The sequence below is a fragment of the Lolium perenne genome, chromosome 7 (assembly GCF_019359855.2).
Source record: "Lolium perenne isolate Kyuss_39 chromosome 7, Kyuss_2.0, whole genome shotgun sequence".
Classification (NCBI taxonomy): Eukaryota; Viridiplantae; Streptophyta; class Magnoliopsida; order Poales; family Poaceae; genus Lolium; species Lolium perenne.
Genome location: NC_067250.2, coordinates 98,351,356 through 98,366,057, shown reverse-complemented (window position 1 = coordinate 98,366,057; position 14,702 = coordinate 98,351,356). Strand labels below are relative to the sequence as shown.

The 14,702-nt window shown below is 44.1% G+C and overlaps 1 protein-coding gene across 1 annotated transcript; it reads left to right on the top strand.

Annotated features, from left to right (window-relative positions):
• Nucleotides 1–4,081: 4,081 nt before the first annotated feature.
• LOC127316537 (uncharacterized) lies at nt 4,082–8,823 on the top strand. The gene is made up of 6 exons (XM_051346957.1): nt 4,082–4,872; nt 5,945–6,457; nt 7,529–7,752; nt 7,867–8,002; nt 8,283–8,412; nt 8,509–8,823. The coding sequence occupies exons 1-6, from the start codon at nt 4,183–4,185 to the stop codon at nt 8,520–8,522; spliced, it is 1,707 nt and encodes a 568-aa protein (XP_051202917.1). The 5' UTR covers nt 4,082–4,182; the 3' UTR covers nt 8,523–8,823.
• The last annotated feature ends 5,879 nt before the right edge of the window (nt 8,824–14,702 follow it).

Here is a 14,702-nt window from a genome sequence, read left to right as displayed (position 1 = left end):
CCTAACATAATCATGTGCTTTTCTCAGGGATTAACGTATGTATACGTACATTCACACAGAACAAACGCATCTATACATACGTATAGCACCTGTAGCTGCTGTAAGATGTTGAGGGGGGCGATCGATTGGGGGGGGGGGGGGGGGTCTAGCCTCTGCTCGCCCCCCCTTGGCTCCGCCCCTGGGTGTCTATGCATACGCTGCAGAGCATCCTAAGAAACTGACTCATGTCCATCTGCGAGGCACCAACCGTGAATCAATGGAAAGTCAATTTGGCGCAAAATGGTCGGAAATGGCATCCCAAAAGATTGTCGGGATTGTACCGCGCAATTGACTGAACATGTCCTAGGTATCGAGGCCGGTAGCCGCTTGAAGCAGCTGCACGACCAACAAGGACGCGAGGAAAGTGGGCAGTCCTCTCCACTAGCCCAGCTCCGAGCCTGCACTCCGGTGAGGCATTCCACGAAGAGACCTGGGCCACTACGGCGGTGGGGTGGCATCGTCGCCCTTGGGCTGCAAAGGAGGGGAGGAGGACGTGAATGAAGGTGTTCGAGTTTGTTGTGCCTGACGTGGGGGGCTGCCTAGGGATCCAACGTCACGCGGTGTGTCCGCGGCGATTCATTCGTGACGCAAATTTGGGTCACGTTTGCGTCCCCGCGGACATACCGATCATTTTGCATCGGGCCGCTAGGCTCAGATGCAGAACTATTTTCGAACCACGCATCCGTTTACATCGGGCCGGTGTAGATGTCTAAGGTAACTCTTTACAAGGGAGAAGATGGTTCAAGTCTTAACCGGAATAGTTTTTTTTCTTTTTTGAGGATGCTGAAATTGTTATCTCAGCTCAGTACAATGGTAAAAGTAACTGTGCAAAGGAACTGGGCCAAATAGTACGGCCTCACCAACAGGAAGAGCGGTATGGCTGCACTGGGGGGCCGGCTATGTATCCCTGGAGTACCCTTGCTCAATATTATCTCCATTTTAAAATTTACTTATATTATTTTTAGAAAGTTAAACTATATTAAGTTTGAGTAAGTTTTTAAAAATCATTAACATGTAAAATATAAAATTAATATCATTAGATAGATAATAAAAATATTTTTGTATGATATCTATGAAATATTATATTTATTGATATATTCTTCTAAAAATTTGATTAAACTTTACGTAGTTTGATTTTTCTAAAAAAAACTTTAAGATTTAAGATGGAGGTAGTACTTACCTAGACGGGGTCAATGAATGATCAGAACAATCGTGGCCTAGATCAATGGCTCATATTATGTTTGGTAAGTGCGTTGGTCTGCCATCTTTTCAAGTGAGAGAGTGGACACAGAGGGTATGCGTTCATGCAGCCCCTGCCAATTCACAAAATCAAATTTTGGTCCTTGAAAAAAATTGTTAAAACGTTTTGCTACAAAACTAACTCTTTCCTTATAGTCGTTATAATTTTACCAGAAGTTCAACACAACCGTTCACTTGAGTCAGGACCAACATGAAGTATCTTAATACAGGTCATCAAACTGTAGTTACTTAGGACGTGTTTGGTTCGGCATTTTCTGCACGTTATCTGATTAGGATGCTACCCAATTCTGTTAAACATGGTTGTTTAGCTCTGCCAGAAATGCGTACCCCATAAACATATAATAACCTAGACCGGTAGAATGAATCCTCCACCCCCGATCCCCTCCGCCCTGGTCTCCTACATCGAGCCGCAGCGCTGGTGATGGAGGCCAAGAACTCTCCCTTTACCTCGGCTATTCCATGAGCAAGCACGTCGTGGGATGAGCAACGAGGGCGAAGGGTAGCACCCCAGAGCTCGGCGCTACGCTACATGGGATAACTCCCTTGTCTACAGCAACAACGGTCCCAAATATGTCACGTTGGCAAGCATGTATCATGTAGCGTCGCTACGCACGACCCTATGTCGTAGAGGATAACACCCCAGTGGCATGCGCTACTCGAAGGGGTGAGTTTATGAAATAGTTCCAGACATCTCATGAAATAGTTTAAGGAAAATGCACAACCCAATAACTCTTGAGGTCATTTTTGCAGGGAGACTTAAATTTTGTGTTGCAGAAATTAGTGACTCTAGTGGTAATCGTGGCAATGAGCTCCAAAGAACAAGTTACACAATTAAGCAACAAACATATCTTGCACTTAGCAGCCACGGTGGATCGTTTTACCTCAAGATTTATCACGGATATATTTAATTATAATGAGCACTAGGAAAAGGAAAAATATGTACAAAACTGAAGTAGTAAGCATCATACTTTCTCTATGTTAAAGTGTAATGCCTATAAGGTTTTTTTCGAAATCAAACTGGTTCAACTTTGACCAAATATAGAACAGAAAATACCAACATTTGGAATCTCAAATCAATACCATCGAAACCATCACAAAATATATTTTAATATGGTGTAGACTAGGTGTTGTAGATATATATAATTTTTCCAATAAACTTGGTCAAAGTTACTGTAGTTTTACTTTGGCGGAAATCAATGCATTGTGTAGTATGGCATGGAGGGAGTATATGCCAACACCAAATCATCGAAAGGTACTCCCTCCGTTTTTATTTTGTTCACACTATAGACTTAGTCAAGGTATAGCTTTATTAAGTTTAACCAAAAATATAGGAAATAGTATCAACAACCATAACACCAAATGCATTTAATATGAAAATATAGTTTTTGACAATTCTAATACTATAGATTTTACATTGTACTCGTATTGATATATTTTCGTAAAACTTTATAAATTTTGACTTTGACTAAACCCAGAACACAAACTATTTGCGAGGGAGTGCTATGTGAAGGAGATTGGGCCATAGGATTCCATTGACGGCGTGAAGGAGATTGGGTCTCAGGTTCCCCGCCGACAACCGGCTTCAACAGTCGCCACCTCATCCTCGCATCGAGCCACCGTCTCCTAGGAAGAAAGGAAGCATACCAGGGACAAGTTGGTTTAGTCTCAGCCCAAATCGACCATGTGGAGGCGTCGTAGCTGGCCAACTGCCGACGCTTTCGCCGTGACCTCCGGGTGTTCCCACCATACCGTGATCCCTTACGAAGAAAAGATGTAGACCTAGGACCCAACTGGACCACATGGAGCGGCTGCCATCGCCGGTCGGCCACCGTCACCATCGCATCCGTTTGGCCGTGTTGAGTCGAGTTACCCGTAAGGTGGGCCCCAATAAATCATTACATCTCTTTGCAAATAATTAGTACCTCTGAAGTCAGTGGTTTGTGCAACAAAAGGTTAGAATTAGTGCAACAATAACGTTAAGAAGTCGTTTGGAAGCCAGACTTTCATTTCGTTTGTAGCATTTTGAAATTAATACATGTATTCATTTCATTTACATTGTAATTCCAGAAATGGACACTTGTTTGGTTGCCACGGGAATTGCAAATGACAGCAGAATTCAATATTGAATTTGTATATGGCTTCCATAGAGAAACGCAAATGGCAGGTCTCAGCTTGGAATCGTGTTTACCCATGGAATCATTTTGCTGGATTTCCTAAATGAAATGACGACCCAATTCCGTGAGAACCAAACAGCCCACCTATGGAATTCCAAAATGAATTCCAAGATTCCAGACCCAAATAATGGATACCAAACAACTTCTAAGAAGTCATTTGATATCCATCATTTGAGTCTGGAATCCTGGAATTCATTTCAAAATTTCATAGGTGGACTATTTGGTTATCACAGAATTAGGCCGTCATTTTATTTAGGATATCCAGTAAAATGAGAGTTTCTTGAATTGTGCAATTTCCTGAAATAGTTTGGCTTCGTCGTTTTCGCCTAGGCTTCCGAGTGTGGTGTCAAAACCAAACCCCCGCGCGGCGTCCATGAAATCCCGCCCAGCTCTACGCCTCTACCGTCGTACCCCGTCCTGACGGGCAGGAGCCCGTAAACCGAGCCCACCCCAAATCTTGCACCGTAGACTATATCTCGACCATAACGAGCCGATCGTACGGCGCGCGTCTAACCGGTCCATAGACCGGGTGCGTAGATCTTGCCAACCACTCCGCCCACCCATATCCCAACTCAACGCACACACGCAGAGAGACGGGGGCGTACAAATTCACCACGCCGGCCTCTGCTCGCCTCCGCAGTCCCCAAATCCCACCACCTCCCCTCCCTTTCTCCGCAGAGCCGAGCTAGGGTTTGGCGGAACGAGGACAATGGCGACGATCGGAGGCTGCGGCGGCGACGACTCGGCCGCCGGCGAGTGGGCCACTGTCACCCGCTCCGGGCGCTCCAGCCCGGCGGGGCGCTACCCCAACACCACCACCCCCGTCCCCGCCCCGGCCGCTCCCCGCCGCCACGCGCCGACGCCTGCTGAGCTCGTCAAGGCCTTCGCCGGGCTCGAGATCAAGGCCGACGAGGCGGGCCGCTACCCCAACACCACCACTCCCACCCCCGCCCGGGCCGCTCCCCGCCGCCACGCGCCGACGGCTGCTGAGGTCGTCAAGGCCATCGCCGGGCTCGAGATCAAGGCCGAGGAGGCGGGCCGCGGCAGGCCGGACAAGGACGACATCCACCTGGAGGTGCGCGGCGAGGGCGCGCCCCTGCAGGCGGACGGCTTCGAGCAGGCCGGGCTCGTCGAGGCCGTGCTCCGCAACGTCGCGCGCTGCGGCTACGACAGCCCCACCGAAGTGCAGCGCGACTCCATGCCCATCGTGCTGCACGGGAGTGACCCCATGGCGTGCGCCCAGACCGGGTCGGCGATGCCGGCCGCCTTCTGCCTCCCGATGGCGAGCGGACTCGTGGCGGCGGCGGGAGGGGGCCGCGGCGACGTCTACCACGACTACAGCCGCGCCGCCAGGCCGCGCGCCCCCCTTCTAGCGCCCACCCCAGAGCTCGCCCCGCAGGTATGCCACTCGCCCCGTGTCTCTGTAACTGTGCGCGCTCGCTCGGGCGCCGTGTTGCTTGTGGGTATGCGCTGTGTCACCGAGTCGACGCCTCGAAATCTTCGCGTAGATGTCTCCTAAGCTTCGCTGTTCTCTAATCTGTGCGCGCACCGTAGACGCGGGCGTCGTGTGCATGCCTGCGTTCGTGGTTTGCTAATGCGAATGTGCCGCCCCATACTGCGAATCGTGTTCGCTTGTTCAGGTCTCTCTGAACGCGCATTGTGCGGGATTTGGGGGCAGCCGCGCGCGTGCGTGGGTTAATTTCTGTTGGCGATGGCCAGCATCGAACGGGTGCGCTGCCGTCAGCCGTGGCCTTGTTTCAGTACAATCTTTTTACCGTATTACCTGTATTATGTCTATAAGCCTGTCGTGGAGTAGACTATGTGTGCTGACTGCTGACTACAATTTCAGCTGTGCATAATTGCTTCGATAAAAAAAAAATTCTCTCACTGTCCATAATTGCCAAGATTTTGTCGTTCCATAGGACATTGTGTTCATTCCCCCTTTTGTTCTTTCATTGTGTTATATTTGCGTAGATGTCTCCTTGACGCCGTTCTTCTCTAATCCATGCGTGCACCGTAGGCGCGGGCGTCGTGTGCAGGCCTGCGTTCGTGGTTGGCTTATGTGACTTTGTGACCCCATACGAGTCGAATTGTGTTCACTTGTTCCATGTCTCTCTGAACGCGCATTGTGCAAGATTTGGGGCAGCGGTTCGGTGTGCGATGTCTAGCATCGAACGGGTTGGTGCACGTCTGGAAACTTTTGTCCTTCAGGGTTTTTGGGTGACTGATCTTGATTGCCAATTGTGTTTAAGCTCTCATACATTCTAGATTATGTGTCTTGCCTACCATTTCTGCTGTGCATAATTGCTTCGATCAATTTATTTTGCTCACCATGTTGGTTGGGGTACAGATTTGCTAAGATTTTGTCATTTCATAGGACATTGTGTTCATTCCCATGTTAGGTTTTATTTGCACGTTGCACTAGAGGTGTTACTGTTTACTCACCAGAATGCTAATTCTTAATTGTGCAGATTATCGTCAAGAACCTCACTGGCAAGACCATCACCCTGGAGGTCGAGTTTTCTGACTCAACCCCCGCCCCCGCCCCGGCTGCTCCCCGCCGCCATGCGCCGACGGCTGCTGAGGTCATCAAGGCCTTCGCCGGGCTCGAGATCAAGGCCGAGGAGGCGGGCCGCGGCAGGCCGGACAAGGACCACATCCACGTGGAGGTGCGCGGCGAGGGCGCGCCGGACGGCTTCGAGCAGGCCGGGCTCGTCGACGCCGTGCTCCGCAACGTCGCGCGCTGCGGCTACGACAGCCTCACCCAAGTGCGGCGCGACTCCATGCCCATCGTGCTGCACGGGAGGGACCCCATGGCGTGCGCCCAGACCGGGTCGGCGATGCCGGCCGCCTTCTGCCTCCCGATGGCGAGCGGACTCGTGGCGGCGGCGGGAGGGGGCTGCGGCGACGTCTACCACGACTACAGCCGCGCCGCCAGGTCGCGCGCCCCCCTTCTAGCGCCCACCCCAGAGCTCGCCCCGCAGGTATGCCACTCGCCCCGTGTCTCTGTAACTGTGCGCGCTCGCTCGGGCGCCGTGTTGCTTGTGGGGATGCGCTGTGTCACCGAGTCGACGCCTCGAATTCTTCGCGTAGATGTCTCCTAAGCTTCGCTGTTCTCTAATCTGTGCGCGCACCGTAGACGCGGGCGTCGTGTGCATGCCTGCGTTCGTGGTTTGCTAATGCGAATGTGCCGCCCCATACTGCGAATCGTGTTCGCTTGTTCAGGTCTCTCTGAACGCGCATTGTGCGGGATTTGGGGGCAGCCGCGCGCGTGCCTGGGTTAATTTCTGTTGGCGATGGCCAGCATCGAACGGGTGCGCTGCCGTCAGCCGTGGCCTTGTTTCAGTACAATCTTTTTACCGTATTACCTGTATTATGTCTATAAGCCTGTCGTGGAGTAGACTATGTGTGCTGACTGCTGACTACAATTTCAGCTGTGCATAATTGCTTCGATAAAAAAAAATTCTCTCACTGTCCATAATTGCCAAGATTTTGTCGTTCCATAGGACATTGTGTTCATTCCCCCTTTTGTTCTTTCATTGTGTTATATTTGCGTAGATGTCTCCTTGACGCCGTTCTTCTCTAATCCATGCGTGCACCGTAGGTGCGGGCGTCATGTGCAGGCCTGCGTTCGTGGTTGGCTTATGTGACTTTGTGACCCCATACGAGTCGAATTGTGTTCACTTGTTCCATGTCTCTCTGAACGCGCATTGTGCAAGATTTGGGGCAGCGGTTCGGTGTGCGATGTCTAGCATCGAACGGGTCGGTGCACGTCTGGAAACTTTTGTCCTTCAGGGTTTTTGGGTGACTGATCTTGATTGCCAATTGTGTTTAAGCTCTCATACATTCTAGATTATGTGTCTTGCCTACCATTTCTGCTGTGCATAATTGCTTCGATCACTTTATTTTGCTCACCATGTTGGTTGGGGTACAGATTTGCTAAGATTTTGTCATTTCATAGGACATTGTGTTCATTCCCATGTTAGGTTTTATTTGCACGTTGCACTAGAGGTGTTACTGTTTACTCACCAGAATGCTAATCCTTAATTGTGCAGATTATCGTCAAGACCCTCACTGGCAAGACCATCACCTTGGAGGTCGAGTTTTCTGAATCAATTGGCAACATAAAGGCCAAGATCCATGACAAGGAAGGAATCAATCCGGACCAGCAACACCTCATTTTTGCTGGCAAGCAGCTTGAGGATGGGTATACCCTGGCATACTACAATATCCAGATGGAGTCCACTGTTTACCTGGTGCTCTCTCTCAGTGGTGGCCAGTAAGTGGCTTGTTTGTGCCACTTATGTGTCTGGATTCACAGTTCTTAGGACTTTTGGTATCCTCCACTATTGGTCAGTGTAACTCTGGTTCATTGTCCATTTTATTTGCGCAGGACTGAAGATGATGAGGTCCTCTTCTACAAAGCTTTCTGCCCCCTGTGGAAAGCAAGATCTGCACGAAAAATCATATGTGAATTATGTTACAAGATGAGGAACAAACCTTCTGAAGTCCCTGCAAAGAAAGACGCGGTATGTGGTAATTTTGCAAGTTACTTTCTGCTAACTTTAGTCATTTCCTTTCACAAATGCAATCTACATTTCGTAGCTAGGATAGGAAAATGAACGAAAATGAACTACTCCCTCCGTCTCGTTGAACATATCTTGAATTTATCTAAATTTGGATGGAGGGAGTAGAAGAAATGCATAATCCATTCAAACTGTTTTTGCACACCTGTATTACAAACTCTTCACTTTTGATATGTTTAGTGCAATATTGATCATTATCTCATTGGTCTATGTTCTGATATAGGTTATTTTTCATATTAATAAAGTCCACAAGAACACACCACTGAACTTCGCCTGTGATAGATGTCACCTTCGCTTTATGTCAAAAGGAGAGAGAGACAAGCACCATCTATTTGTGCACGAAAAGGACGATGGTAACGAATCATGAATGACATATATTCTACACCATATATGTGAATTAGTTATATGTTACATAACATTTGCTGACTAGAATTGTTTCTGTCCTGCAGGTTGGTGGGATTAAATGTCAGCGACCACGGATGGTGAAATGGTTCCATTGCCATGATGAAGGATTTTTGGATGAAGTGCTTAGCCATCATTTTCTTCTGATCTGATATTCAGATTTGTTCCATTTAACTTCTTGTGGTGTGATATTGTGTTCTGGATATTACTTAACTCTATGGCTTCAATGACGTAAAAATGACCTGCTTATTCTGATGTTCTGCAATTATTGTTACTTCATTCCATCATCTCCATCTGTCAAACACTTAGATGTGGTTTGTAATCGAACATAGTTTGTGTTGAAAATGGTACTATGTCCTCCATCTCTTTACCTTCGCAAAATTTAAACCAGAATGCTTGCACATATGGGCATTGTATGGGTAGGTGGTCAATGCTTTCAAGGACTTTATCACACAAGGTGCATCTTGTTGAACACTTAGATGTGCTCTGTAATCGAACATAGTTTCTGTTGACAATGGTACTATGTCCTCCATCTCTTTACCTTCGCAAAATTTAAACCAGAATGCTCACAAAATTTAAACAGGTAATTTATTTCCATGCTTAAATCTATATTTTTGTTGCACCAAAAACAATACCATAGTAAGTGAAGTTGTTCTCAAACCAAAAAAAAATGTCCCCGAAGATGTTCTCAAAACAGAAACAAAAATATGTGACTGAAGCCGTGCAAATATTGTTGACAGTCACCATGGTGCATTCACTATATGATGCATAGCTTGTGCATTATTCTTCACACTCGACTCCAACTCTTCCATCCCGATGTCCACTGCCTTCAAAGCATCACTCAAAGCTGCCATCTTCCCCTTAGAGGCTTTCATCTCCTCCGCGGCATGGTCCTTCTCGAGCTTGACCTCTTCGTACCCCTCGCGCTCCACCGACGGTTTATAAGCAGTGATGCCATCGGAATCTACAATGCCTGGATCTGAGGATCCCATGTCATCATCGACATCGCCCACTGCTGAGCTGATGTCTTTGGTGGTAACCCATGTATCCTCCTTGGACCTAACATCATCTTCAGTGGTTGTGGACCCGTTCTCTCTTCTTATATACACCTAAAAACAATGGTCAAATGTTAATCATATCACTGATAAATTCATGGTAATTGTCAAATATTAATCATGTCACTTATAAATTCATGGTAGTTGACTGCATCCTATTTTTTGTTTAGCAAACACCAGTTGCCATTTTAGTATATGAACTATCTCTATATCTGAAAGAAAATCTACTTGGTGTGAGATAATGTGTTTCTACAAAATTCTGGCCATAAAAACCATTCCAGCGAGGTAAACAACCTACAGGCCATGATGGCCGCCATTATTTAATTCCATAGGATACATTGGTAAAAACTAAATCTTGAAGGTACTCCAGTTACCAATGAACAGAGGACTATAAATATTAGTAAACACTATGCAAGTATGAAAACAGTTTGTTCACAGCAACAAGGTGTAAAAAACACCTAACATCTCAACCCTTTCGTGTCAGTCTTTGAAGTGGCTTGCATAGTTGCAATCTAACATGTGTGTGATGAATTGCATAGTGCATAGAAATTCAGGAGTTGCACTGAAGAATAGACACGTAATAAAGAATTGAGGTCGGTCCGGAAATTAGACTAACGGGAGAATTCTGTACCGGCATAGCATGTTGACTCTTGAGGGTGGAGTGTAGCTAGGAGGCTTGTCGATGACTATGGAGATGGATGAAGTCTCATGACGGGGAAGTGTTGATGTCTTGATAATGGCTTGATTCGATGGAGAAAAAGCCAACTGGGAGAGTTTTCCTTTCTCTAGCGTAGAACACTAGCGGAAATAAAGAAAACCGCCGCCCGCCAAGGCTAGTCTCCGTGGCATCCGACACCAGCAGTGCCTCGGCCTGCCATTCGCCATGATGCCAATGCCACAATGGCACATCAACTATTCTGAACACAGAAAAGAGATAACTTAATCATTAAAGAGATAACTTAATAATCGGTAGAGGAAAATACTGAAATGGTGATCTTACTAACATGCGGTGTTCTATTTCTATGCTGAAAAGCTTTATGGAGTGGGAAAACAATACTTTGTCATAATGTCATGAAAGGAAGTCCATTTCCCTCTGTAACTTCAAGCAGATATTACCGGTAAAGTTCTTCACCAACCCCTGATCCCCCTTTTAATCCAAAAGTAAACTATATGGAGCAGTTCTGTGTGGCTACCACACTAAACATCAACTATTTCACAAACTCAATTATGTAGAATAACAATAGGGATACATGTGTATAAGTGAGCCAGGCAGGTTTTATTTTTAGTAAGAAACAAAATGCATAGAAATACTAGTGGAGAAACTGATCAGAATCCTTCATATTCACCGACTCAGTTCTCCAAAAAACAAAAATCAAAGTCTTCCAGAGGTGTTACTCTTCGGCTGGACTTACATGTAAGAAAGCGAGGCAAAAGAAACTGAATCTTTACTACCAAGGAGACTAATAAAAAGGTGACGAAGATACTCAATTGGGATGGATGATTTCGGTATATTGGCAAACACGAAAGAGAACATAACTCCATTTCAAGCTCGGCACAAACATTATAAAAGAATCAGACTCTAAATATTTTAGAGATGTGTTGTTTTTAAGAAAAGTATCTAAGCCATGCAAGAGCATAAACACAGGCACCAGAAGCACGATACATATACTTGCAACTGATCTATAAATTAAATTCATGAGAAACTGAGGCATTCAACAGTTCTCTTAACCAATAAGGAAACACAGGGAAAAAAAATTGGCTGGACTGTTTGCCTCACAAACTAAATACACTTCTCATGTGTATTTAGTCCATTTTTAGACTAAAATTTAGATACGGGTACATCAAGGAAGTGATCCATATTTGAAATTGCTTCAACAGACAATGCATATAAGCAAATAGTAGAGGCACCTGAGTTCAGCGAGGTCGCAGTTGAAGGTGAAGAGTGGTGCAGTAATATTCATCGTGTTTCTCATGATCTCTTCTATCTCGCCCAATCTTATCAACCTCTTATCTGTTGAAGCTGTGGTAGATGATGTGGGTGGTTCACTTGGATCATGAATTACAGTTGAACCAAGCTGGCATGAAAATTAAGAAAACCTTAAGAAATAAACAGATTTATTACATACAAGCATGAGAAAATGTACATAGTATGCAAGTTACCTCTCTAGATTCCCATTTTGAAAAAATACATCTCCAGATCAAACCAGGAGGAGAGCTCTCGGCACGGATGAATCCTGGACATCTTTGATGTTGTTGTTCGATGGATAACATACCAGGTCACATGAATACAAGAGAAGGACCAAACAGAACTTTTGCCGAATCAAGAACTCCTAATGGGGTAAACCAATGGAATTATAATGTCTGCAAGCCGTAAAAAACAGGGGCATCAGAACGGTAACAAGAAACAATGCATTTGGATCTGACTATAATTTAGACTCAGCACAGTAGTACACGGTATTAATTAATAGCCACTTGTAAATAATGTAATGTAGATTTGGTCCTAGAAGACCTAGCAGAAGTACCATGATGTAAGGCATGACATAATTAGTGAGAAAGCAAAAAAGAAATCTGAAGGAAGACCTAAATTTCTTCACCAGTAAATAACTATGCACTTACAACTTGAGTTTCCAAAGCAATGAAGAAATTGTGAGAGAGCTCCCAAATGAAAGAGGTTATCTGTAAGTTAGTTTACAGTTTTATTTGAATCATGTTTTGGTCTTGCCAGCAACAAACATGCTCCAGAACTCAGGTTTGGTGATAGACTATTAATTCTGGCTCAATCTGCAAAACTAAATTAGAATACAACAAATAATTGGATGGAAATTAAGAAAACATGGGAGTATCCCCAGTTACTTTACTTGCCAAACAATATGCTTTACGGATTCAAGGCATAGATCCCTGATAAGCAACCACATGATATCCTAAAAGCCGAACCACCAAACTTGAAAATTCAAGTTTCAATACCACTCGGCAGACAGACAAACATTTAACGGAACCTACAAAATGGAACCACGAAGAGTAGATCAGTTAAAAAACAATTAAAATATAATGAGAACGGAGTCATAAAATAGAATATATGCCTATTTGCCAATTGAGTTTTCTGTAGGGGCATTTTTTTCCACTAAGACATTGATCTGCATAATAGTGGAGACCGTAGAGTGTCATATATTGTCACATTATAAGCACAACACAAAGAGAAATAATGCTTAAAGCTGGCACAAAAAATAACCTACATAGAAAGAGAGCCTATAACTGCAATAAGTAATGGGCGGGGATCACACACTGTAGATTCCCCCAAAATTACCTTGGAGCTCATGCCCCACATGTCTTACTTTTCTCAACTCACCACTGTCAGCAACAATTAATGCCTCAAGAAACTAATATCCTTTTACGTATACCTACTGAATAATAAATCCTAGTAAAAGGTGGTCTATTTCACGTCATCACCATGGTAGAACCGCAATCAGGTTGCACATAATGAAGCTACACACCAACCAGTTTTGATATTGGATTTGAGGTTTTAACCATTTTATAAACCAGTGATTTAGATTGTACCTAGACGAGGTAAATTATTTATTTAAATTCTACAGCTTTCAAACAAAGATTTTGCATTCCAGTGGTACATTCATTTCTTGGATCATTTGAGCAAACATAGTTGATATAAAGGCATGAACTACCGGAGCAGGTAGTTGCGGCTGATTGTTCATCGATTGCACTGGACCTGGTGGCCAATAGTAGCATATTTCGTTGGACAACGATCTGTGAGGATAAACAAAAAAAAAAATCAAATGTTCTGGTTATAGGAAACACTGGAAACAAAAAAGTACATGCTACATGGGTAGAAAGGTGTTCCACATGCAAGGTAGCACGACATGGCCAAGCATTGAGCACTTAAAAACTAAGTTATCGAAATAGAAAACTCAAAGCATTACAATGCCAACTTCACTTATTTTAATTTTATATTTTATCAACCTTTTTAGGATGATACTGTAGTTATTCTCAACCTTTTTAGGATGATACTGTAGTTATTTTCTCTAAAAACTGAACCAAAAAATTACGTTATAGCAGAAATTGCAAGTTAGCAAGCTGGTATAAACACATTTTTTGATACAAAATTATATTGGCCTCCTAGATTAAATAAATAACTTCATGCACATATAGTTCTCATTGGTAATTAACATGGATCATTATTATGGTGTAGTGACAACCGCAAAAACTTGAATACACAACAAAATAATTAAATGAAGTCAAACCAAAATAAAGAAGTGGCAAACCTTTATAAATACATGATTGGTCACATAGTTGTATTAGCTCCGAAGCATAAATAAAAAATGTCATAACATAAAGAATAGTGGTCAACAATGCTCGAATAAAAGAAATCATTCAAAATATGCCATTTACTTTAAAACAGTCAAGGTTAGCTTACTCTAAAACAGTCATCACTCTGTGCACAAACCGAATCATGGTTGGTTTAGTTTAAAAGAAAAAATCGCATCACATTTACAATCCAAGTATAATAATTTCCATTACTCAAAATACCTGAAAACACAAACTGTATTAGAATCACAGTAAACCAACCTGTTATATGGACTGAAATATCAAACTCTGAAGTGAAACACATATAAGAGTAGATGCCTACAAGTTTACCTTTTACGATCTCAGGGAATGGTCCAACAAAGAAGGCGCACTGCCTGTTCCGTATCTCCTATAGCACAAGCCCCCTCAACTTTGAACTCGGCTGCACGATCATCCCAAAAAACCAGTTTGATCTCATGTCCTCTGCATATTAAGACATAACTTATTAATTAGCTGCAGAAAGCATGTAGGTACAAATAGAAAAATTGTAAAAACATAAACTTCGGTCATATTTCTAATTCTAAAAGGCATTAGCTTCAGCCACATGGAAAAATCGTCACTGTGAACGAAAAATGCAGTGTTTCATCAAGATTGTTATTTGTCTACTTTCGCAAACAGAACCAAACACAATTTCAGAAAACATTGGCTGCTCTCCTTGTGATACCTTACTAAGCTTAGTGCATGTATTTATTTTGAGTTCTACATCACAAGAGTTTCATTTCAATTCCGAGACCATGTTGAACACTACATACTTGTTAATTACATATAGATCAAATAAACCAATTCCCATATTCAGAAAAATAGTTATTCCATAAGGTACAAATAGAAAA

Bases quoted from the DNA above. Each gene is read 5' to 3' on its own strand.
- LOC127316537 (XM_051346957.1), top strand. From the start codon at position 4,183: ATGGCGACGATCGGAGGCTGCGGCGGCGACGACTCGGCCGCCGGCGAG. The intron at 6,458-7,528 runs GTATGCCACTCG...TTAATTGTGCAG, and splicing joins CCCCAGAGCTCGCCCCGCAG to ATTATCGTCAAGACCCTCAC. The intron at 7,753-7,866 runs GTAAGTGGCTTG...TTATTTGCGCAG, and splicing joins CTCTCTCTCAGTGGTGGCCA to GACTGAAGATGATGAGGTCC.